Source organism: Heterodontus francisci, chromosome 28, assembly GCF_036365525.1.
Source record: "Heterodontus francisci isolate sHetFra1 chromosome 28, sHetFra1.hap1, whole genome shotgun sequence".
NCBI lineage: Eukaryota > Metazoa > Chordata > Chondrichthyes > Heterodontiformes > Heterodontidae > Heterodontus > Heterodontus francisci.
Genome location: NC_090398.1, coordinates 32,389,728 through 32,413,502, shown reverse-complemented (window position 1 = coordinate 32,413,502; position 23,775 = coordinate 32,389,728). Strand labels below are relative to the sequence as shown.

General features: G+C 44.7%; 1 protein-coding gene across 1 annotated transcript; it reads left to right on the top strand.

The window, feature by feature from the left end:
* Window positions 1–3,967: 3,967 nt before the first annotated feature.
* LOC137345194 (NACHT, LRR and PYD domains-containing protein 3-like) lies at window positions 3,968–22,800 on the top strand. The gene is made up of 7 exons (XM_068008657.1): window positions 3,968–4,021; window positions 8,221–8,324; window positions 8,953–9,072; window positions 9,298–9,468; window positions 9,649–9,819; window positions 21,393–21,560; window positions 21,736–22,800. The coding sequence occupies exons 1-7, from the start codon at window positions 3,968–3,970 to the stop codon at window positions 21,827–21,829; spliced, it is 882 nt and encodes a 293-aa protein (XP_067864758.1). The 3' UTR covers window positions 21,830–22,800.
* The last annotated feature ends 975 nt before the right edge of the window (window positions 22,801–23,775 follow it).

The window sequence follows — 23,775 nt, the reverse complement described above, 5'->3', positions numbered from 1 at the left end:
CTGCCACTGGCCTTTGCAATATGGTATGCCTTAGTTTTTGTCTTTATGTTATCCTTAACGTCCTTGCTTAGCATTGGATGTTTTCCCCCCTCTTAGAACCTTTCTTCCTCTCTGGAATATATTTTAGTTGGGAGGAATTGAATATCTCCTTAAACATCTGTCACTGCTCATCAATTGCCCTACCTTTTAGTCTTCCTGCCCAGTCCACTAGGACCAAATGTAATTACCGAAGTCGGGTCACTGACCCGAAACGTTAACTCTGCTTCTCTTTTCACAGATGCTGCCAGACCTGCTGAGTGGTTCCAGCATTTCTTGTTTTTATTTCAGATTTCCAGCATCCGCAGTATTTTGCTTTTATCCAAATGTAATTACCTTTGTTTAATTCCAGAACGCTAGTGGGACTCCAGTTTCTCACCCTCAAACTGAATTTGAAATTCTAGCATGCTATGATCACTCTTCCCTAGAGGATCCTTAATTATGAGATCATTAATTAATCCCACCTCATTACACAACACCAGATCTCGAATAGCCTGCTCCTTGGTTGGTTCCACAATATATTGCTCCAAAAAACAATCTCAAATACATTCAATGAACTCTCCTCCGAGGCTACCCTTGCCAATTTGATTAATCCAGTCTATATGCATTTTATAATCACCCATGATTATTGCCGTACCTTTCTTACAAGCCCCCAGTATTTCCTGGTTTATACTGTGCCCCGCTGCGGAACTACTGTTTGGGGACTACTCCAACCAGGGACTTCTTTCCCTTGCTATTTCTTATTTCTACCCAGACAGATTCTACACACCTTGATCTACAGTGCCTATATCATTTCTCACTACAGCAGTGATCTCGTCCTTTACTAACAAAGCTACATCACCTCCTTTTCCTTCCTGCCGATCCTTCCGAAATACTGAGTACCCTTGGATACTCAATTCCCAAACCTGGTTTCCCTGCAACCATGTCTCAATAATCGCCACTAAATCATACCTATTCATTTCCATTTGCACTGTTAACTCATTTATTTTATTACGAATGCTTCGTGCATTCAGATACGAAGCCTTGAAGTTTGTTCTATTTATCAAATTTCCCTACTCTTGTACGATTCCTTGTTGCAATTTGACATTCACACGTTCTGTCCCTTCCTTTTATTTTCTGGTAACAATCCGCCTCATCACTAACCTGCACTCCTACCTTCTCCTTTAACTTTGACTTCCTAATTTTCCATGCAACTGAACCCCCCCCCCCTCCCCACTATTTAGTTTACAGTCCTATCTACAGCCATAGTTATGCGATTCGCCAGGACTCTGGTCCCAGCATGATTCGGGTGGAGCCCGTTCCGTCGGAGCAGCTCCCTCCTTCCCCAGTACTGGTGCTAATGTCCCATGAATTTGAACCTATTTCTCCCAGACCAATCTTTGAGCCACTAATTTACCTCTTTAATCTTATTGACCTTGTGCCAATTAGCTCAGGGCTCAGGTAGTAATCCAGAGCTTGTTACCTTTTTGGTTCTGCTTTTTAATTTAGCCCCTAGCTGCTCATATTCCCTCAGCAGAACCTCTATCCACTTTCTACCTATATCATTGGTACCTACGTGGACCACGACAACTGGATCTTTCCCCTCCCTGTCCAAGTTCCTCTGCAGCCCGGATGAGATAACCTGAACCCTAGCACCAGGTGGGTAACAGAGCCTTCGGGACTCTCGATCATGGCCACAAAGAATAGTGTCCATGCCCCTAACTATACAATCCCTGATTACAATTACATTTCTCTTTTCTCCCCCCTCTTGAATGGCTCCCTGTACCGTGCTGTGGTCAGTTTGCTCATCCTCCCGACAATCCCTGATCTCGTCCACAGAGGGAGCAAGAAACTCAAACCTGTTGGACAAGGACAATGGCTGAGTCTCCTAAAACACTATCTCCTGGATCCCTCCACCTGCCTCATTCATAGTCACACCAACCTGTCTCTGACCACTGGCTGAATTCAAGGTAGTTAATCTAAGGGGTGTGACTGTCACCTGAAACATAGTGTCAAGGTAACTCTGCTCCTCCTTGATGTGTCGCAGTGTCTGAAGCTCAGACTCCAGCTCATCAACTCTGAGCCGGAGTTCCTCGAGCAGCCAACACTTGCTGCAGATGTGGTCACTAGGAACCACAATGGGGTCCACCAGCTCCCACATCATACAGATACAACACATCGCTTGGCCCTGCATCTCGATTTTATTGAATTCGATTTTAATTTTTTTTAAATTGCTGACTGGTCTTTAGTTTTATAATCCGCTTTAGTTTTTAGTTTATACACTAATAAATTGATCAAATCTTACTCTATATTTGATTTCAATTAAGTTTAAAGCTTACCTGAGTACTGACCCCAGCAGCTCTCTGTTTCCCTGCTCTCACTGTTGAATTTGACATCACTCTGATGTCACTTTTCGATTTTTTTTCCCAGCTCTGCTCCTGCTCCTCGGACTGTGTTCCTCTCTGTCCCTCCCTATGTCACCGACTCTGATTTGGCACGCTTTTTGAACCTCTGCTCCTCGGGCTGTGCTCCTCTCTCTGTCTCCGACTCTGATTTGGCACGCTTTTTGAACCTCCGCTCCTCGGACTGTGCTCCTCTTTCTCTCTCTGTCTCCGACTCTGATTTGGCACGCTTTTTGAACCTCTGCTCCTCGGGCTGTGCTCCTCTCTGTCTCTCTCGGTCTCCGACACTGATTTGGCGCGCTTTTTGAACCTCTGCTCCACGGACTGTGCTCCTCTCTGTCTCTCTCTGTCTCCGACACTGATTTGGCGCGCTTTTCGAACCTCTGCTCCTCAGACTGTGCTCCTCTCTGTCTCCGACACTGATTTGGCGCACTTTTTGAACCTCTGCTCCTCGGACTGTGCTCCTCTCTCTGTGTCTCTCTGTCTCAGACTCTGATTTGGTGCGCTTTTTGAACCTCCACTCCTCGAGCTCTGCTCCTGTCTCTGTCTGTCTATGGAGATGCGCAATTGCAGCCTCTTCAACTGGAATGTCAGTGTCTGCGAAGTTCAGGCAGCTGCCAGGATTAAAGACGGCCCTGCTCAATTTATCACAGGAAACGCTATGACGAGATCATTCGAGCAAACTAACCTTACATTAAGTTGGATGATAGCCCAGTAATATGCTATGTAGTTACAGGATACTAACTGTAATCCTCAGATCCATTTCATATTCCAGTAATCGCATCAAATACAAAAGGAATTTCATAATTGAATTTCCATTGAAAGATAGTGAATTGGCTCCCCGATCGATGGAAAAGAAAATCGGGCAGAGTGTAATATGTGCTGCCAATTTGTTATTGTGATTCGTTTACATGGCTGACCAGGACTGATTTCATCTGAACGCAGCTACTGGCTCCCACCCCACTGGCCACACTCTCACCCCTCGGCAACTCGCTTTCTCCCCTCCTCCCCACCGGCTGCTTTCCCCGCCCCCCACCCCCCCCCCCATCAGCTTTTTCCTCCAGACCTCGCTGCTCCCCGCACCCGCCACCCCCCCCCACTCCCCTGGCCGATTGTTTCCTGCTCCTCGGCACCCCGCTCTGGCTGCTCGCTCCCTGCATTTCCCCGCCCTCCAGCCGCTAACTCTAGACCACGCCGCTTCCCTCCCCTTGGCCGCTGGCTGCCACGTTTGATCAGTAGGAGCAAGTAGCCGAGAGGAGGGAAGCGGTATTGTCTAGAGTTAGTGGCTGGAGTTGGGGGTGGGGGAGGGGCGCCGGGGGATGTGGCGAGCAAGCAGCCGGAGAGTGGGGTGGCGCGAAACGAGTAACAATCGGCCAGGAAAATCCGGTTGTGGGGGTGGGGAGCAGCGAGGTCTGGAGTGAGTGGCTGAGGGGGGAGAACTCCAGCCTCAAAGTCTACTACTCAGCCGCTTCCTCTAGCCGAGTGGGGGGCTGGATACCTGATGACGCTTTATCGCGCATGGCTGACGATGGACCAGGCACAGATACGCGATGACATCAGTGCTGCACGGTGACATCATCCTGCGCATGCGCCACTTAGTCCTGGCAAGATGTAGCTGCACATGTGCGCAATTTGGCACACTCTGACATCAGCGGCCGCTGCATTGTCAGGAGTCACTTTGTTTTTTTTAACCAGCCTTTTATGTGGTACTTTGTCAAAAGCTATTTTAAAATCCAAATAGAGAATGTCCACCTTCTCTTACATCATTAAAAACATTCAGTTAGATTAGTCAAACATGATCTGCCTTTTACAAATCTGTACTGACTCTCCTTAATTAACTCAAACCTCTCCAAATATCTGTTAATTTTTCCCTAATCATTGGTTCCAAAATCTTACCCAACACAGTTAAACCGACTGGTCTGTAATTACTGGTCCAGCGACCCGGGTTCAATCCTGGGTACTGCCTGTGTGGAGTTTGCAAGTTCTCCCTGTGTCTGCGTGGGTTTCCTCCGGGTGCTCCGGTTTCCTCCCACATGCCAAAGACTTGCAGGTTGATAGGTTAATTGGCCATTAGCAATTGCCCCTAGTATAGGTAGGTGGTCGGGAAATATAGGGACAGGTGGGGATGTGGTAGGAATATGGAATTAGTGTAGGATTAGTAGAAATGGGTGGTTGATGGTCGGCACAGACTCGGTGGGCCGAAGGGCCTGTTTCAGTGCTGTATCTCTAAACTAAACTAAACTACTATGCATGTTCTTACAAACTTTCTTGAACAAGGGTGTCACATTTGTCACTCTCCAATCCTCTAGCACCTCCCCCGCATCTAGGGAAGATTGGAAGTTTATGACAAGCCCTTCCATATCTCCACCCCCATTTCTTTAAGCAACCTGGATGCAAGACATCCAGACCAGGTGACATATGCACTCTAAGCAGAGCCGGCTTTTCCAGTACATCCTGCCTATTTTCACCCCATCCATTACCCCTACCATCTCCACTTCGACCGGTATTTTGTCAGATTCCACTTCCTTGTTAAACACCGATACAAAACACTCATTTCATGTTCTCGCCTTGCCCTGCCCCTCGAAGCATATATCAGCCTCTTTGACGCTAACAGGCCTCACCCCACTTCTTACTATCCCCATAAGCCCTTAAGGTGATTGGTAGAAGGATTAGAGGGAATATGAGGGGAAACCTTTTCATCCAGAGGGTGGTGGGTGTCTGGAATTCACTGTCAGGAATGGTGGTGGAGGCAGAAACTCTGAATTCTTTTAAATGGTACCTGGACATGTACCGAGGGTGCTGTAACCTGTGGGGCTATGGAGCAGGGGCTGGAAGGTGGGATTAGTTTGGGTGGATAGCTCGTTTGGCCAGCACACACACGATGGGCCGAATGGCCTCTTTCTGTGCTGTACTTTTTCTGTGTTTCTTACTATTTACATGCCGTTAGAAGATTTTTGGGTTCCCTTTTACATTAACTGCCAGTCCATTTTCAGATTCTCTCTTTTCCAGTCTAATGCTCTTTGCTCTTCACTTCCCCCCTCAACTTATTGAGCTGGATTTTAAGACTAGCCGCTACTCCTGGCAGTGGGTGGAAAATGCGGGCCACGCACATCAGAGCCGCTGTGATCTCCCATGTGGGAGCTCATTTCAGTCCCCCACCAAGAGTACATTTTGTGCCATTGCCACCCTCAGTGCTTCCTCCAAGTGCTGTTCAACATGGGGGAGTACTGACTCATCAGCTGAGGGAGGGCGGTAGGTGGTAATCAGTAGGAGGTTACCTTGCCCATGTTTGACCTCACGCCATGAGACTTCATGGGGTCCAGAGTCGATGATGAGGATTCCCACGGCAACTCCCGACTGTGTACCACTGTGCCGCCACCTCTGCTGGGTCTGTCCTGCCGGTGGGACAGGGGATGGTGATGGCAGTGTCTGGGACATTGCCTGCAAAGTATGATTCCATGAGTATGACTATGTCAGGCTGTTGCTTGACTAGTCTGTGGGACAGCTCTCCCAACTTTGGCACAAGCTCCCAGATGTTAGTAAAGGAGGACTTTTCAGGGTCGACAGGGCTGGGTTTGTCGTCGTTTCTGCTGCCTACATCGATGCAGGGTGGTCCGTCTGGTTTCATTTTTATTGACTTCGTAGCAGTCAGATACAACTGAGTGGCTTGCTAGGCCATTTCAGTGCATTTAAGAGTCAACCACATTGCTGTGGGTCTGGAGTCACATGTAGGCCAGACCAGGTAAGGACAGCAGATTTCCTTCCCTCAAGGACATTCGTGAACCAGATGGGTTTTTGCAACAATCGACAATGGTTTCATGGCTATCATTAGACTAGCTTTCTGTCTTGCTGATGTCCATGTCACTTTTTGCTACTGCCATTGTTTTCAGTATTAAGTACAGCTACTCCACCTCCCCAATTTCCTCTCTATCTTTTCTAAGTAGTTTATATCCTGCAATGTTTAATGCTCAGTCCAGATTTTTCCATAGCTATGTCTCAGTAATCCCTAATATGGTTCCTCACAATGTAGTATTGCCTCCAGTTCCCCTGTTTTATTACAGACACTGTGTGTATTGCTGTATGAAAAGTTTAACTCATTTATAATAGCAGTTCCTCTTACTTTATTTTTTTACCATCTTTTTACAATCATGCTCCACAATTCAATTTACCTCCTTTCCATCGAAGCCCTCACTTATTTTTTTTTTCCTGTATTATTTCTGTTCAGGCTGATTTCATTTTCTCTTCATCCCTCCCCATCTTCCCCCCCCCCCCCCCCCCCATCCCCCACCCTGCCCTGTCTTATTAGTTTAAAGCCTTTACCTATTTACCCTTTCCACTAGGACACAGGTCCCATCCCGGTTCAGGTGGAGTCTGTAAACTCAGTATAACTCCTTCCTGTGCCAGTACCGGTGCCAGTGTTTCAGTTAAAGGAACCCCTCTTTCCCACACCAGTTCTTTAGCCACACTTTAATTCTCCTGATCTGACTGTTTCTTTGCCAATTTACATGTGGCTTGGGAAATAATCCAGTGATTATTGCCCTTGAGATCCTGCTTTTTAATTTAGCTCCTAACACCTGATATTCCCTCAGCAGGATCTCCTCCCGGTTCCTACATATGTCGTTTGTTCCGACATCGACCACGACAACTGGATTATTCCCTCCCCTTCCAAATTGCTCTCCTGTCACCATAAGATATCCCTTACCCTGACACCTTGTAGACAACGCGTCCGACAGGATTCTCATTCATGTCTGCAGAGGACACTATCCATCCCTCTAATTATAGAAACCCTTATCACTACCACATTCTATTCTTCTCTTTCCCCTTTGACAGTCTTCTGAGCAACAGTACCTTGGTCTATATTGTGACTGTCCTCCCCACAGTCTTTCTTCTTGTCCTCACAGGTAACAAGTACATTGTACCTTTTGGACATGACCTGTGTTTGAGGAACCTCCTTCTCAACCTCTCATAAGTCCTCACCATGCTGCTCCCTAACAATGCTGTTCTTGAACCTGTGATTTTCTCTGAGCTGTGAGTGTGTTCTGGATAAAACTGTGAAGAAATTCCTCCCCCTCCCTTATGTTTGGGAATGTCTCTAACTCACATTCCAGCCCATTGACTCTGAGCTGGAAGGACTGAAGATGGAGACATTTCCTGCTGGTGTGGGAATGCAGGACAGTCTCACTATCCTCAAGCTCCCACATCCTACAGTCCCAACACGTAGCCTGCCCTGTCATCTCTAATCTTTTATAATTAATTTGCTTATTGATAACATGAATAAATGTAATTAGGTCTTTTAAAACAATAATAAATGTATTAATTGATTGATTTATCTCATTAATTTACTGAAGTAATAGATTTATTTCCCCAAGTAATACTTTATTCAAATGCTGTCACTTAGAGAGACAAAAACACACTAATACTCACCAACCTATCACTTACCTTCTGTCCTGTTGTTAATCTGAGTTCTTTTTGCCTTCAGTCTGGTTCAGTAAATATACCGAGTCGGATGTGTAGGTAAAATCAATTTATCTTTATTTGCGCATTAGCCGGCGGACTTACTCTGATACAGCGGCACTGACTCCAACAGAGTCTGTCGGGTCCACCAGAGTAAGTGTTGTTCGTGATACAGATACTACTGTTTATACATTAAGATTCGTGCTACACCCCCTTGTTTAACCAATCAGTGCGGTACAATTTAACTTTCAACCAAGTGATAACAATGCAGTACATCTGTTACTGAGGTTAACAATACCCTCTATTCTCAATACATACTTGTTACTAACATAATATTGTTTTGCATCAGCAAGATAAAAGAAAACAGATAATCAAGATAATTAGCAACGGCAGAAGAGTTAGAAACAACATTCTGGTTTCGATTCCCACAATTGTCATGAGTCCTGTGATCCTGTAATCTTTATCAAGTTGTATTCGTGAGTGTTTCATACAGTCCGCAGTTACACTGATAAGAGGGGCCCTCATTGTCAGGCAGATCGTCGGTGCTGAGCAGTACCAGGCTCAAAACTGCCAGCTAACTAACTTGTCCCACAATGCCTTGGGTAAATACTCCATTTTGTAAGAATATGTGGCTATACTTTCAACTTGTATATTAGCTACAAGTTGCGTCCTGTTATCACTGTTTCTACAGAGTTACACAATCATGCCATAAAGGAACAGATGTCCTTATAACTACTGGCGTAGGCTAGTCTACAACTTCACATCATCAGCATTTACTTTTAACTATTTCATTGCGGTTTCTACAAACTTAAATCATACTATCAAAGCTCAGCAAAGCTACTATTCCTAACTTGGCTACATTTCCCATCAAGCATAGTGCCATGCCGTTCTGCTCATTTCTACATTGTTACATCTCTCTTTGATTTTTATTGACAGCTCCTGAATATATGAGGAGTTCTACAGTGTGAGATTCATTGTCAGTGACAGGAAAATCTGGTTGTTAATTGCCTCAAGTCTTTTTCAGTGTTTCTTGTAACATTAAACAGAAAGTGAATTGTATCAGGTCCAGGGTTTGATTCAGTTTGTTTCTCTCTCTCTGTCTGTTTGTGTTTAGACTGGATTCCAATAATCTGGGAGATTCAGGAGTGAAACTACTGTCTGTGGCTTTGAGGAACCCGGACTGTAAAATACAGAAACTGTGGTAAGTACCAGACTGTGTGAGATTGTGTTTATAATAACTGGGTATCTGACACTGTACGTTACTATTAATATCAGTAATAGTGTTATTAATAAACAGTGTATTATTATTAATATCAGTAATAGTGTTATTGCTAAGCACTGCACGTTATTAATATCAGTCATGGTGTTACCAAGAAACAATGTGGATTTACTCTGATTCCTGTTACTTCTCCATCTTTGATCCCAGGCTGGGCAAAAACAATATCTCGGATTCATGTGCTGGGGATCTCGCCTCCGCTCTCAGTATAAACCGATCACTGACGTTTCTGGACCTGAGTGATAATAAACTGGGAGATTCAGGAGTGAAATTACTGTCTGAGGCTTTGAGGAACCCGGACTGTAAAATAGAGACACTGGAGTAAGTACCAGACTGTGAGAGATTGTGTCTATAATAACTGGATGTCTAACACTGCATGTTATTATTAGTATCAATAATAGTGTTATCAATAAACATTATTATTAGTATCAGCAATAGTGTTCTTAATTAACACTGGTATTTACTCTGATTCCAGTTATTTCTCTCTCTCTCTGATCCCAGGCTTTATAATAACGAACTCACAGCTTCTTGTATCGAGGACTTCGCCTTCACTCTCAGTACAAACCGGTCACTGATTGATCTGAACCTGAGCGATAATAAACTAGGAGATTCAGGAGTGAAACTACTGTCTGCAGTTCTGAGGAACCCAGACAGTAAAATACAGGAACTGCAGTAAGTGCTAACTGTATATTAATTGTGTTTAATTGTATGCAGGTTGTGGGCATTAACTGGGATTTCACTTGAGCACATATACAGAGGCACTTATTTAAACTGTAGTGTGGTTGAGTGGGGATGTGTATGCATGTAATGCTTAACTCTGTAAATTAATGGAAGCCTGAGTAAAGATTAGCTCCAGTAATATTCTTCACCAATTGGATTTCCAGAGTAGAATATGGTAACAGAGAATGGTCGCCTCAAGGTGAAGGTCCAAGGCTATGAAAAAAGGCTGTGTTTGCTGACAACGCAACCACTAGGTGGCGCAGTATGGGCACATGTGCAAATGTCGCCTCATAGACAGAAATGTCACTGTCTGCGACGTCTCAGGCAGCTACTAGTAGTAAAAATGGCGCTGCACAATTTAACACAAAAAAAACTAAATCCACGATTACCGCCTCCACCCACAACCATACCCCACTCCCTCCCACAATCACCACTTCTCTTACCCGCGCCCTCCCACACCGAACATCGCACTGCTCCCGACTGCTCGTCACTCCATTTCACCATTCTCTCCTGCACCCGTCCGCTAGTTGTTCCTCCCGCTGCTCGCTCCCTGCCTCGCATCCCAAAGAAGTGGTGGGGGGGGGAGCCACCAGGTTGCTTGCAGCGAGGTGGGATGAAGTGGCAAAGAGTTGGGAGCGGCAAGCAGGTGGGTGCAGGTGGGTGCAGGAGAGAGCAGGGACAAAAAGAGGTAACTGAGGTGCAGATAGCGGGAGGGTGCGGGGTACTGTTGGAGGGATGGAGATTGCGATCGCAGCCATTGAGGGGTGAAGCAACACTCGGTCATCATTACGTAGCGACGTTGACGGGGGCGTACATGGACCCATACTGGCAAGCTGGCAAATGTGTGGACGCAGTGATGACGTCGTCGATCGCTCTGCACATGCTCTGCGCATGCAGGAGACATTCTGGGGAAAAAACAGACAAAAAAACTACAATCCTAACAGCAATTATCAGAAATGGCTGAAAACAAGTGTAAATTGTTGGGCTTTGATTGCCCTCCGATGTTCTCGGAATCTGAACCATACGACCAGGTGAGGTGAAAGTGATTGCCCTTGATATCGAGGCAGCATTTGACTGAGTGGGACATCAAGGAGCCCGAGGCAAATTGAAGTTAGTGGGAATCAGAGGGAAAACTCTCCACTGGTTGGTGTTATGACCGAGGATGGAGGAGTGCACTGTCTTTCTCTAGTTCCACTTCTCCACAGGTCACAACATATATTTAAATGTTTTACCCAGTTACTGATACAGCCAATTATATACTTCATCTACTTTAGTTTCTGAATAAAAATCTACCAACCAAGTTCCTTTAATAATAAACAAAATTATTAATTTATTATAAAACAAGACTCATTTCATAAAGATACAAAGCTTATTAACACACAGGTTGAAATATGAAAGTATAAATATATTCCCTTCGAAATAACCCAACACACACACACACACCAGTTAAAGGAAAAATAAAGATGCTTTCTCTGCAGAGATCAACTTTACAAAAAAACAGAAAAAAATACTTTGGCCAAGTACTTGTTCATTCTTGGAGAAAAAGGATATGATATGGAATATTCCAATTGGTCTAGATCCATGTAGACGGGGGTCACTAGACACATGCATTTGTCATTGGGATCTTTTCAGAAGCAGTTCGTTCAGGAGATGTGAAGAGAAGGTCTTGCAGAAACTTCTCAGGAGAAATGCTGCATCAGTTTCTCCAGTTCCCACGCTGGATTCTCAGAGTTCTCAAAGAAGTGGAACAGGATGAACTGGTGACGTCTCTTAGCAGGCTGACACCCCAGCTGTCCATTCAAACAGTTCAAAATGAAACCAACTCCTAACATCTAGACATGTGACTTCTCTGTAAACAACTTCAATAGTCAGCAAGGCCTCTGGTGTTCACTTAGTTGAAGACATGTGACTTCCAGTAAGTGTTTTTTTAAACAAAGTCTCAAGTGTCCTTCCAATGACCCTTTTTAAAACAAAAGTCAAGCATCTCCTCGGGTATTTCCACAGTCTTTTGAACACGAGTCCTCAAAAAATATTTTTAAAATGGAAGCACCTTCATAACATTGTTGTCACACCTAGCACAAAGGTTAATGGTTGTGGTTAAAGTCTGGCTACCCAGCCCGAACCTGACGAGACCTGACACCATGTGTTAGGTTCAGATCGTGTCGGGTCAAAATTCCAAGTCCAGCATTCGGGGCTCAGGTCGGCTCAGGCTGAACATTGCTTCTGGGAAGTCGCAGGATCAGGCTTACCAATGATTCTCCACAACTCCAGCTGCTGGAACAGATGATGGAGGTGCATGTTGGGTCGGGTCGGGCGCAAGAAAAAATAAAGGGGTCGGCTTTGGGTTGGCTGTGGTCGGGTCGGGCCCGGGTTCGGTTTTAATTTTATACCCGAGCCAGCCTTTAGTTGTGGTTATTGGAGGTCAATAATCTCAGTTCCAGGACATCACTGCAGGAGTTCCTCAGAGTAGTGCCCTCGGCTCAACCATCTTCAGCTGCTTCATCAATGACCTTCCTTCCGTCATAAAGTCAGAAGTGAGGATGTTCGGTGATGATTGTACAATGTACAATGCCACAAGAACACAAGAAATTGGAGCAGGAGTAGACCATTTGGCCCATCGAGCCTGCTCCACCATTCAGTACGATCATGGCTAATCTTAAGCTTCAACTTCACTTTCCCACCCGCTCGTCATATCCCTTGATTCCCTGAGAGACCGAAAATCTCTCTATCTCAGCCTTAAATGTATTCAACAATAGAGCATTCACAACCCTCTGGGGTAGAGAATTCTGAAGATTCTCAACCCTTTGAGTGAAGTAATTTTTCCTCTTCTCAGTCCTAACTGATCAGCCACTAATCCTGAGGCTGTGCCCCTTGTTTTTGATTCCCCAACCAGTGGAAACAATCTCTGTGTTTACTCTATCCAGTCCCTTCAGAATGTTGTCTGTTTCCGTGAGATTGCCTCTCATTCTTCTAAACTCCATAGAGTATGGGCCAATTTACTCAGCCTCTCATCATAGGACAACCCCCTCATCCCAGGGACCAGTCTAGTGAACCTTCGCTGTACCGCCTCCAATGCAAGTATATCCTTTCTTAAATGTGGAGACTAAAACTGTACACAGCATTTCCAGATGTGGTCTCACCAAAACTCTGTACAATTGTAGCAAGACTTCTTTATTCCTGTACTCCAATCCCCTTGCAATAAAGGCCAACATGCCATTTGCTTTCCGACTTTCTTGCTGTACCTGCGTGCTAACTTTCTACATTCAAGCACACCCAAGTCTCATTGAGCATCAACACTTACAAGTTTCACACCATTTAAAAAACACTCTGCTTTTCTATTTTTACTACCAAAGTGAATAACTTTACACTTCCCTACATTATACTCCATCTACCATTCTCAACTCCTCAGATACTGAAGCAGTCCATGTCCCCATGAGGCAAGACCCGGACAACATCCAGGCTTGGGCTGATAAATGCTAAGTAACATTCATGCTAAACAAGTGCCAGGCAATGCCCATCTCCAACAAGAGAGAATCTAACCATCTCCCCTTGACATTCAATGGCATTAACATCGCTGGATCCCACAGTTTCAACATCCTGGGGGTTACCATTGACCAGAAACTGAACTGGAGCAGCAGTATAAATACTGTGTCTACAAGAGCAGGTCAGAGGCTGGAAATTCTACAGTGAGTAGTCCTCCCCCTGACTCCCCAAAACCTGTCTACCACCTACAAGGCACAAATCAAGAGTGTGATGGAATGCTGTCTATTTGCCTGGATGAGGGCAGCTCCAACAACACTCAGGAAGCTCAACAACATCCAGGATAAGGCAGCCCACTTGATTAACACGCATTCACCACCTTAAACATTCACTCCCTCCACCAGGGAAGGACTGTGGCAGCAGTGTGTTAGTGGTACTGTGAGTGATCATGACACACAGAACAGAGCTATCACATCCAAAGACCAATTGCTCAGAAACTTGGGTGACACATATTCCAGAGGGGTCAAGTTAATGCAGGAATATGATAATTGTGGGACGTGCAGGAAAAGCTACTGGCAAATTTAAATATTGTTTAATGTGCAGGATTATGGTCAAGAAGTGTGGACTGGTAGAATGGGATGAAAGAGTGGAGGGTATGAAAGCACAGTGCACGTTCTGATAGTGGATCTGGAGGAGACCCTTGTATCAGAAAAAATCAGGTACTGGAGAAAGAGCCTCGATAGTGTAAGAGGGAGATCTCACACTAATTGGCCCGACAGATATAAAAGTGCAAGTAGAGGCTGTAACTTGAATAGATTACACAATGAAATTAAAGTCACAGAACAGTCTCTGAACAGAACTAGAAGCAGAAGTCCTCATGTTTGCGAAGTTTTATTGGTTGCCAATAAACTTGAGGATAAACTATTAAGAGAAGTAAAACAAAGGGAATTAGATAGTTGGAGACAGTCGGAGTTTACTCTGATACCAGATCAGGGGCAAGCAGCCTTGTCACATGGGTGGATTTGTACTGAAAAGGTCCTTGTAGATGGGACTGATAAGGCTAAAGCCAGGCTGGTTGCTGGGCGGTTTGAAGAATGACCGGGTGATACAGATGTTGGAGTGGGCTCTCCCACAGCTGGAAAAGTAATCTTGAAAATCGTTTTAGCTCTTTTGGTCACATATTCATGGGAGTGGAGATCAATTGACCTGAAAGCTGCATTTCTGCAGGGCGATACCTTTCAGAGAGGTGTGTTTCTGAAACTTCGCAAAGAGACAGTGGATGCAGAAGGGAAACTATGAAAACTAAACAAATGCACGTATGGCCTGAATGATGCTTCCAACGTGTGGTATTTTACGGTGAGATCTGTTTTGCTGAAATAGTTCAACTCAAAACAGATCCCGCAAAGTTTTATTGGTATCATAAAGGGAAAATTTCAGACATCTTTATGATACATGTTGATTTCTGATGTGGTGATACTGCGGAATTTGAGAAAGGTGTTATTAATAACATTAGAATAGAATTTAAAACAGGGAGTCAGTCTTGTGGAATTTTGAAATATATTGGTTTAGATATTAAGCAGAGTAGGTCTGAAATAATTTTGAATCAACAATCCTATTTAGTGGGTGTTACTCCCCTCCCAGTTAATCGTACTCGGACATCACAGAAAGATGATGTTATATCTGAAGAAGAGACAGAACAATTGTGAAACTTGATTGGTCAGTTGAACTGTTTGGGCCGTCAGACAAGACCAGAGACTAATTTTTATGTGTTGGAGTGAAGTGTTACAATGAAACACCCTAAAGTCGAGAATGTTTTATTTACCCTTAAAACATTCTATAATTAAATTGATTAAATCTGAATACATGTGTGCTTAAGTTCCCATCCCAAAGTGACCCAAAGAACATGAAACTAGTCATTTTTAGCGATGGTTCACATGCTAATCTTCCTGATGGGTATTCTAGTGCAGCTGGTTTCATAATATTACTGATGGGTGAAAATGGGAGATACTGTCCTTCAGCTTGGGAAGCTAAGAAAATAAAAAGGGTTGTTAAAAGTACTTCAACTGATTGACACACTGGCCCTTGTGGAGACAGTGGATATGGGATTCTATTTGTCAAATATTGTAAGTGAGATTCTATACAAGGGGTTTACTGAAGATCACATACTCATTGAATGTTTTGCAGATAATTGTTCATTGTTGGATAATGCACATGTTACAACAAAGCGTCAGAAAAGGTTGCAGATCGACCTTGCTGGCTTGAAAGAAATGCCGGAGAGAAAGGAAATCTCTAAAATTAAATGGGTAGATGCAAGTCATCAACTGTCTTATTTACAAAAGGAAATTCTTGAATGAAGAAATTGTTAGTGGTCCTTGAGGATTTCATAATGTAATGCTTTTTACAGAATATATAGGAACATAGGAAGATAGGAATAGGAGTAGGCCATTCAGCCCCTCGAGCCTGTCCCACCATTCAATGAGATCATGGCTGACCCGCGGCCTAACTCCATATACCTGCCTTCGACCCATATCCCTTAATAGCTTTGCTTAACAAAAATCTATCTCAGATTTAAAATTAATAACTGTTCTAGTTTCAACTGCTGTTTGTGGGAGAAAGTTCCAAACCACTACCACCCTTTGCGTGAAGAGGTGCTTCCTAACATCACTCCTGAACGGTCTGGCCCTAATTTTTAGACTATTCTCCCTTCAGAATCTCCAACCAGTGGAAATAGTTTATCTTTACCGAGCCTGTCTTTTCCTGTTAATATCTTGAAGACTTCAATCAGATCACCCCTTAACCTTCTAAATTCTCGCAAAAACAGGCCTAATTTGTGTAATCTCTGCTCGTAACATAACCCCTGTAGTCCAGGTATCATTCTTGTAAACCTACGTTGCACTCCCTCCAAGGCCAATATATCCTTCCTAAGGTGTGGTACCCAGAACTGCTCCCAGTGCTCCAAGTGGGGTCTCACCAGTGTTTTGTACAGCTGCAGCATAACCACTGTGTCTTTACACTCCAATCCTCTAGATATAGAGGCTAGCATTCCATTAGCCTTTTTGATTATTTTCTGCAATGCTCATGGCATTTTAAAGATCTATGCATCTGAACCGCCAAGTCTCTTTGGACATCCACTGTACTTACCTCTTCACATTTAGAAAGTACCCTGCTCTATCCTTTTTTGGTCCAAAATGGATAACCTCACACTTGCCCACATTGAAATCCATCTGCCACAGTTTTGCCCACTCTGCCTAACTTTGCATCATCAGCAAATTTGGATATATGACTCACTATCCCATCATCCAAGTAGTTAATGAATAATGTGAATAATTGAGGCCCCAACACAGATCCCTGCAGGACACCACTAGTCACATCCTGCCAATCAGAGTACTTACCCATTATCCCCACTCTCTGTCACCTACCACTCAACCAACTTCCAAACCATGTCAATAATTTGCCCTCAACTCCATGGGCGTCTACCTTAGTTAACAGTCTGGAGGTTTTTGATTTGATTTTTTTGTTGAAATTGAATGAAGGGAATCTGTTAATTGTATATTAATGGCGTTTAATATGTGGGCGGTGGTCAAAGAGAGTCATAGCATTATACAGCACAGAAACAGGCCCTTCAGCCCATCATGTCTGTGCCAGCCATCAAGCACCTATCTATTCTAATTCCATTTTCCAGCACTTGGCCTGTAGCTTTGTATGTTATGGCGTTTCAAGTGCTCATCTGAATGCTTCTTAAATATTGAGGGTTCCTGCCTCTACCTCCCCTTCAGGCAGTGTGTTCCAGATTCCAACCACCTTCTAGGTGAAAAATGTTTCCTTACATCCCCTCTAAACCTCCTGCCCCTTACCCTAAATCTATGCCCCCTGGTTATTGACCCCTCCGCTAAGGGAAAAAGTTTCTTACTATCTACCCTATCTATGCCCCTCATAATTTTGTATACCTCAATCAGGTCCCCCCTCAGCCTTCTCCAGTCTCTCTTCATAGCTGATTTGCTCCAGCCCAGACAACATCTGGTGAATCTCCTCTGCGCATTCTCCAGTGTAATCACATCGTTCCTATAATGTGATCAGTATTCCATCTGTGGCCTAACTTGCGTTTTATACAGCTCCAACATAACCTCCCTGCTCTTATATTTTATGCCTCGACTAATAAAGGTAAGTATCTCATCTGCCTTCCAGCCACCTTATCTACCTGTGCTGCTGCCTTCAGTGATCTATGCACAAGTACACCAAGGCCCCTCTGACCCTCTGTACTTCCTAGGGTCCGACCGACAACCCATTGTATATTCTCATGCATTGTTAGTCCTCCCAAAATGCATCACCTCACACCTCTCAGCGTTAAATTCCATTTGCCACTGCTCTGCCCCAGCACATCTATATCATCCTGTAATCTCAGGCTTTCCTCCTCACTATTTACGACACCACCAATTTTTGTGTCATCTGCAAACTTACTGATCATACCTCTTAGATTGACGTCAAAATCATTAATGTACACTACAAACAGCAAGAGTCCCAGCACCGACCCCTGCGGCACACCACTGGTCACAGGCTTCCAATCGCAAAAACAACCCTTCACCATCCCCTTCTGCTTCCTGCCACTAAACCAATTTTGGATCCAGTTTGCCAATTTGCCCTGGATCCCATGGGCTCTTACCTTCTTAACCAATCTCCCATGCGGGACCTTATCAAAAGCCTTACTGAAGCCCATGTAGACTACATCAACTGCATTACCCTCATCTACACATTTAGTCAACTCCTCGAAAAATTCAATCAAGTTTGGTAGGCATGATCTCCCCCTGGCAAAGCCGAGCTGACTATCCCTGATTAATCCCTGCCTCTCCAATTGGAGATTAATCCTGTCCCTCAGAATTTTTTCCAATAGTTTCCCTACCACTAATGTTAGACTCACTGGCCTGTAATTACCTGATTTATCCCTGCTACCCTTCTTGCATAATGGTAACACATTCGCTGTCCTCCAGTCCTCTGGCACCTCTCCTGTGGACAGAGAGGATTTGAAAATTTGTGTCAGAGCCCCTGCTATCTTTTCCTTTGCCTTACATAACAGCCTGGGATACATCTCATCTGGGCCTGGGGATTTATCCACTTTTAAGCCCGTTAAAACCATTAATACCTCCTCCCTTTCAGTGCTACTTTGTTCGAGTATATCACAATCCCCCTCCCTGATCTCTACACCTACATCGTCCTTCTCCATGGTGAACACAGATGAAAAGTAATCATTTAAAACCTCACCTATGTTCTCCAGCTCCACACACAGATTGTCACTTTGGTCCCTAATGGGCCCTGCTCTTTCCTTGCTTATCCTCTTGCCCTTAATATTCTTATTAAACACCTTAGGATTTTCTTTTAACTTGCCTGCCAGTGTTTTTTCATGCCTCTTCTTCGCTCTCCTAATTATTTCTTTTAAGTACCCCCCGCCCCCACACTTCCTATACTCCTCTAGGGCCTCCGCTGTTCTGTATCTGCCGTAAGCCTACTTTTCTTTCCTTATCCAATCCTCTATATCCCTTAACATCCAGGGTTCCCTGGACTTATTGGTCCTACCCTTCACCTTTACGGGAACATGTTGGCCCTGAACTCTCACTATTTCCTTTTTGAATGACTTCCACTGGTCTGATGTAGACTTTCCTATAAGTAGCTGCTCCCAGTCCACTTTGGCCAGATCCTGTTTTATCATATTGAAATCAGCCTTCCCCCAATTCAATACCTTTATTTCTGGTCCATCTTTGTCCTTTTCCATAACTACCTTAAACCTCACAGAGTTATGGTCACTATCCCCGAAATGGTCCCCCACTGACATTTCTACCACTTGTCTGGCTTCATTCCCTAGGATTAGGTCCAGTACCACCCCCCGTACTGGCTCAAAAAGCTCTCCTGTACACATTTTAAGAATTCCGCCCCCTTTAAGCCTTTTGAACTAAGACCATCCCAGTTAATACTGAGGAAGTTGAAATCCCCTACTATTAGTCCTTTAATATTTTACACCTCTCTGAGATTTGCCTACATATCTGCTCCTCTATTTCTCCCTGACTATTTGGAGGCCTGTAGTACACTCCCAGCCAAGTGATTGCCCCCTTTTTGTTTTTAAGTTCTACCCATATGGCCTGATTTGAGGAACCTTCTAAGATATCATCCCTCCTTACTACAGTAATTGACTCCTTGATCGACAGTGCAATGCCACCTCCTGTTTTACTATACCCTGGAATATTGAGCTGCCAGTCCTGCCCTTCCCTCAACCATGTCTCTGTGATAGCAATAATATCATATTGCCATGTGTTAATCAACACCCTCAATCCATCTGCCTTACTTGTAAGACTCCTTGCATTAAAATAGATGCATTCCAGCCTTTACTTGTGCCTCAACAGGTCTATATTTGTTCTGCCTTCCAGACTGACTCAGTTTCTCTTCTATATTTGACTGAGCATCACCCCTACTGTAACTCCACTCTTTATCCCATCCCCCTGCCAAATTAGGTTAAACACCACCCCCCCTCGCCCCACCCCCACTCCCAACAGCAGCAGCAAACCTCCCTGCAAGGATGTTGGTACCGTTCCAGTTCAGGTGCAACCCATCCAACTTGTACAGGTCCCACCTACACCAGAAACAGACCCAGTGATCCAGGAAACTAAAGCCCTCCCTCCTGCATCACGTCTTCAGCCACGCATTCATCTGCTCTATCCTCGGATTCCGATACTCACCAGCACGTGGCACCGGGAGTAATTCAGAGATTACAGTCTTTGAGACCCTGCTTTTTAATCTGCTACCTAGCTCCCTAATTTCTTGTTGCAGGACCTCATCCCTCTTTCTACCTGTATTGTTGGTTCCAATGTGAACTATGACCTCTGACTGTTTACCCTCGCCCTTCAGAATGTCCTACCCTCGCCCTTCAGAATGTCCTGCAGCCATTCTGTGACATCCTTGACCCGAGCATCAGGGAGGCAACATACCATCATTGGAGTCACATTTGTGGCCACAGAAACACCTATCTGTACCCCTTACGATAGAATCCCCTATCACTGCAGCTCTCCTACTCTTTTTCCTCCCATCCTGTGCAGCCGAGCCACCCGTGGTGCCACAGACTTGTCTCTTGCTACACACCCCTGAGAAACTATCTCCTCCAACAGTATTCAAAGCGGAATATCTGTTAGAGAGGGAGATGGACCCAGGGGACTCCTGCACTACCTGCTTAATTCTTCTACTCTGCCTGGCAGTCACCCATTCCCTTTCTGCCTCAGCAGTCTTTACCTGCGGTGTGACCACCTCCCTGTACTTGCTATCCACGATGATCTCAGCCTCGCGGATGCTCCACACTGTTCCCAGCCACCGCTCCAAATCCGAAACGAGAATTTTGAGTAGCTGCAGCTGGAGACACTTCCTTCACACTGGAAGTGTTCCTGACTTCCAACATTGCACAGGAGGAGCACTCCATGTTGCCGAGCTGCCCTGCCAGGTAAATAAGGGACTTGAATCCCGCTCCGGATCCGCCTCCTCCCAGGTCCTCTTTTCGCCGCTCCGGTCTTCAGGTAGGTAAGGGCCTCGAGCTCCACTGTCTCTTTACCTAGGTCCCTCTCCAATTCAGTTCCTCACAGGTCCCCACCTGCCGCTGCTTCAGTCTTCAGGTAGGTAAGGGCCTCGAGCCCCACTGTCTCTTTACATAGGTCCCTCTCCAATTCAGTTCCTCACAGGTCCCCACCTGCCGCTGCTCCAGTCTTCAGGTAGGTAAGATTCAGGTGGTTTCAATTGAGCACATACAAAGAGACACTTATTGAAACTGTGTATGGTTGAGTGAGGAGGTGTGTGCTTGTAATGTTTAACTCTAAATATATCTACGACTGAGTAAAGATTAGCTCCAGTATTATACTTCACCAGCTGCCTTTACAGAGTAGAACAGTAAGTACCAGACTGTGTGAGATTATGTTTATAATAGGATAGTGAACATTATTATTAATATCAGTAATAGTGTTATTAATAAACCGTGGAGATTTACACTGATTCCTGTTATTTCTCTCTCTGATCCCCAGTCTACGGCGTGTCGGTCTCTCAGATTCTTGTGTCAAGGATCTCATCTCTCTTCACAGTACAAACCATTCATTGACGTTTCTGGATCTGAGATCAAACTCCTTCACAGAACAGTCTTTCCCCGCTCTCCACCATCTCATACTGAACTGTAGGAGTCTGGAGCATATCTGGTGAGTGTTTGTGTTAATGCTTAATGTAATAAATAAAATATAAATGTGATTCAGTCACTCTTATCAGTAATATCTCAGTATTTATTATTGAAATATTAATCCCAGTCTCCCTGTATTTACACTGTTGTTCAATCTCTCTATTTGCTATTTAATCCTTAATCTTAATCTGTTTCAGGTTGTTGGGAAATCAATTCAGTTCAAATGGAAAGAGGCTGCTGAAGTCGCTGCAGGATAGAAGACCCGGACTGGATGTGGTTGTAGATGTGTGAACATTTCAATTTGTAAACATTTCTGGTCTATTTTTATGAATATTTTTCACCAATTTTCTGTCCTTCCCCTTTAATTGGCCGCGCTCCAGGTTTAAATCCTATTGGCTGTTTCACTGTTTCTAGTTCGAGCTGAGCGAGTGTCATCTCCCATTGTGACATCAGAGGCCCAGCAACATGGTCACGTGACTCAGCCGCCCGGCCCCACAGCGCTGCTTCTGCAGGATATCTGGGACTGAATGTTCCCCAATGGGGCACTGGGGAAATGTACAGACAGGAAGGGTCCAGGGTGGGGCTCAGTCTGGGCTGCAGTGGGACACTGGTAATTACACTCAATATCCCTGGGTTTGGGAATTACATTATCCAGGGTTCACACTCAGTATCAGTACCCAGTGACCCTGCTGGGAAGTGAACCTGTGTGTGTTCAGGATGGAGACAGGCTCTGTTCAGCTTGGATAGATCCCACCGTCCAATAGATACCAATACCCAGTGTATGGGGTCACCCAGAGAGTATCCTATTGGGGAGGTTCCTGAAACTGGTGCACCCAGGATGGGTCAGCACTGCGAGAGGAGAAATGGGGAAAGTGCCAGTCGGGAATCCCACTGTTCTGTCTGGGTGATCGTGAGCATTTGTAGTGTTTAAGGATCCTGAACTTAATGTGTTTCTGGCACCAGCATGGGAGCAGGTACTGGTGTTACCATGGAAATTAAACATTGTGTACTTACTGTGGACTGAATTTTCAAATGGAATCACCTGAGACTGTAAACCATGAGATCGTGAAAAGGTGCAAGACCCTGTGAAACATCCTGAGGAAACTGAGGGGTCGATGAACGGACTTGTTACCTGTACTCACCTGGATTTGTATAATGACTTCCACTTGGAAATGTTTTATTAAACTTCACCTCTGTATCACTGCCTCCTGGATGATGTAACAGTACTGGTGAGAATTGTTATTGTGTGATGTTGAATTAAATGATGCATTATCTTAACAAGTACATCTCAGGACTTCTTACCAACTTCAAATTTGAGAATAGTTTCAGAGAGTTTTGGCCTTTACCAGATAAAGGTGAGTGTGGATCAAAAGCAGTTCACCTGAGGGAAATATCAGAGAGAGACAAGTCAACATCACTCTTTGAGAGGTGAGAGAGGGAAACCTGGGAATTATAGACCAGTTAGCTAAACCTCTCTTGCAGGGAAATTGCTAGAGACTATAATTAAAGACAAGGTGATTAAACACTTAAAAAAATGTCAATTGCTCAGGGAGACCAGTATGGATTTATAAAGGGTAGGTCATGTCTTGCAGATCTGATTGGACTTTTTGAAATGGTGACTAATGTCGTCAACAGAAGAATGTGTATGGATGTTATTTATGTGAACTTTCACAACGCATTTGATAAAGTGTCTCATCAGAGACTTTTTTTTATTCACTCATTCATGGGATGTGGTCGTCGTTGGCCTGGCCAGCATTTATGGCCCATCCCTAATTGCCCTTGAGAAGGTGGTGGTGAGCTGCCTTCTTGAACCACTGCAGTCCATGTGGGGTAGGTACACCCACAGTGCTGTTAGGAAGGGAGTTCCAGGATTTTGACCCAGCAACAGTGAAGGAATGGCGATATAGTTCCAAATCAGGATGGTGTGTGACTTGGAGGGGAACTTGTAGGTGGTGGTGTTAACATACATTTGCTGCCCTTGTCCTTCTAGTTGGTAGAGGTTGCGGTTTTGGAAGGTGCTGTCTAAGGAGCCTTGGTGCGTTGCTGCAGTGCATCTTGTAGATGGTACACACTGCTGCCACTGTGCGTCGGTGGTGGAGGGAGTGAATGTTTGTGAATGGTATGCCAGTCAAGCGGGCTGCTTTGTCTTGGATGGTGCCGAGCTTCTTGAGTGTTGTTGGAGCTGCACCCATCCAGGCAAGTGGAGAGTATTCCATGACACTACTGACTTCTACCTT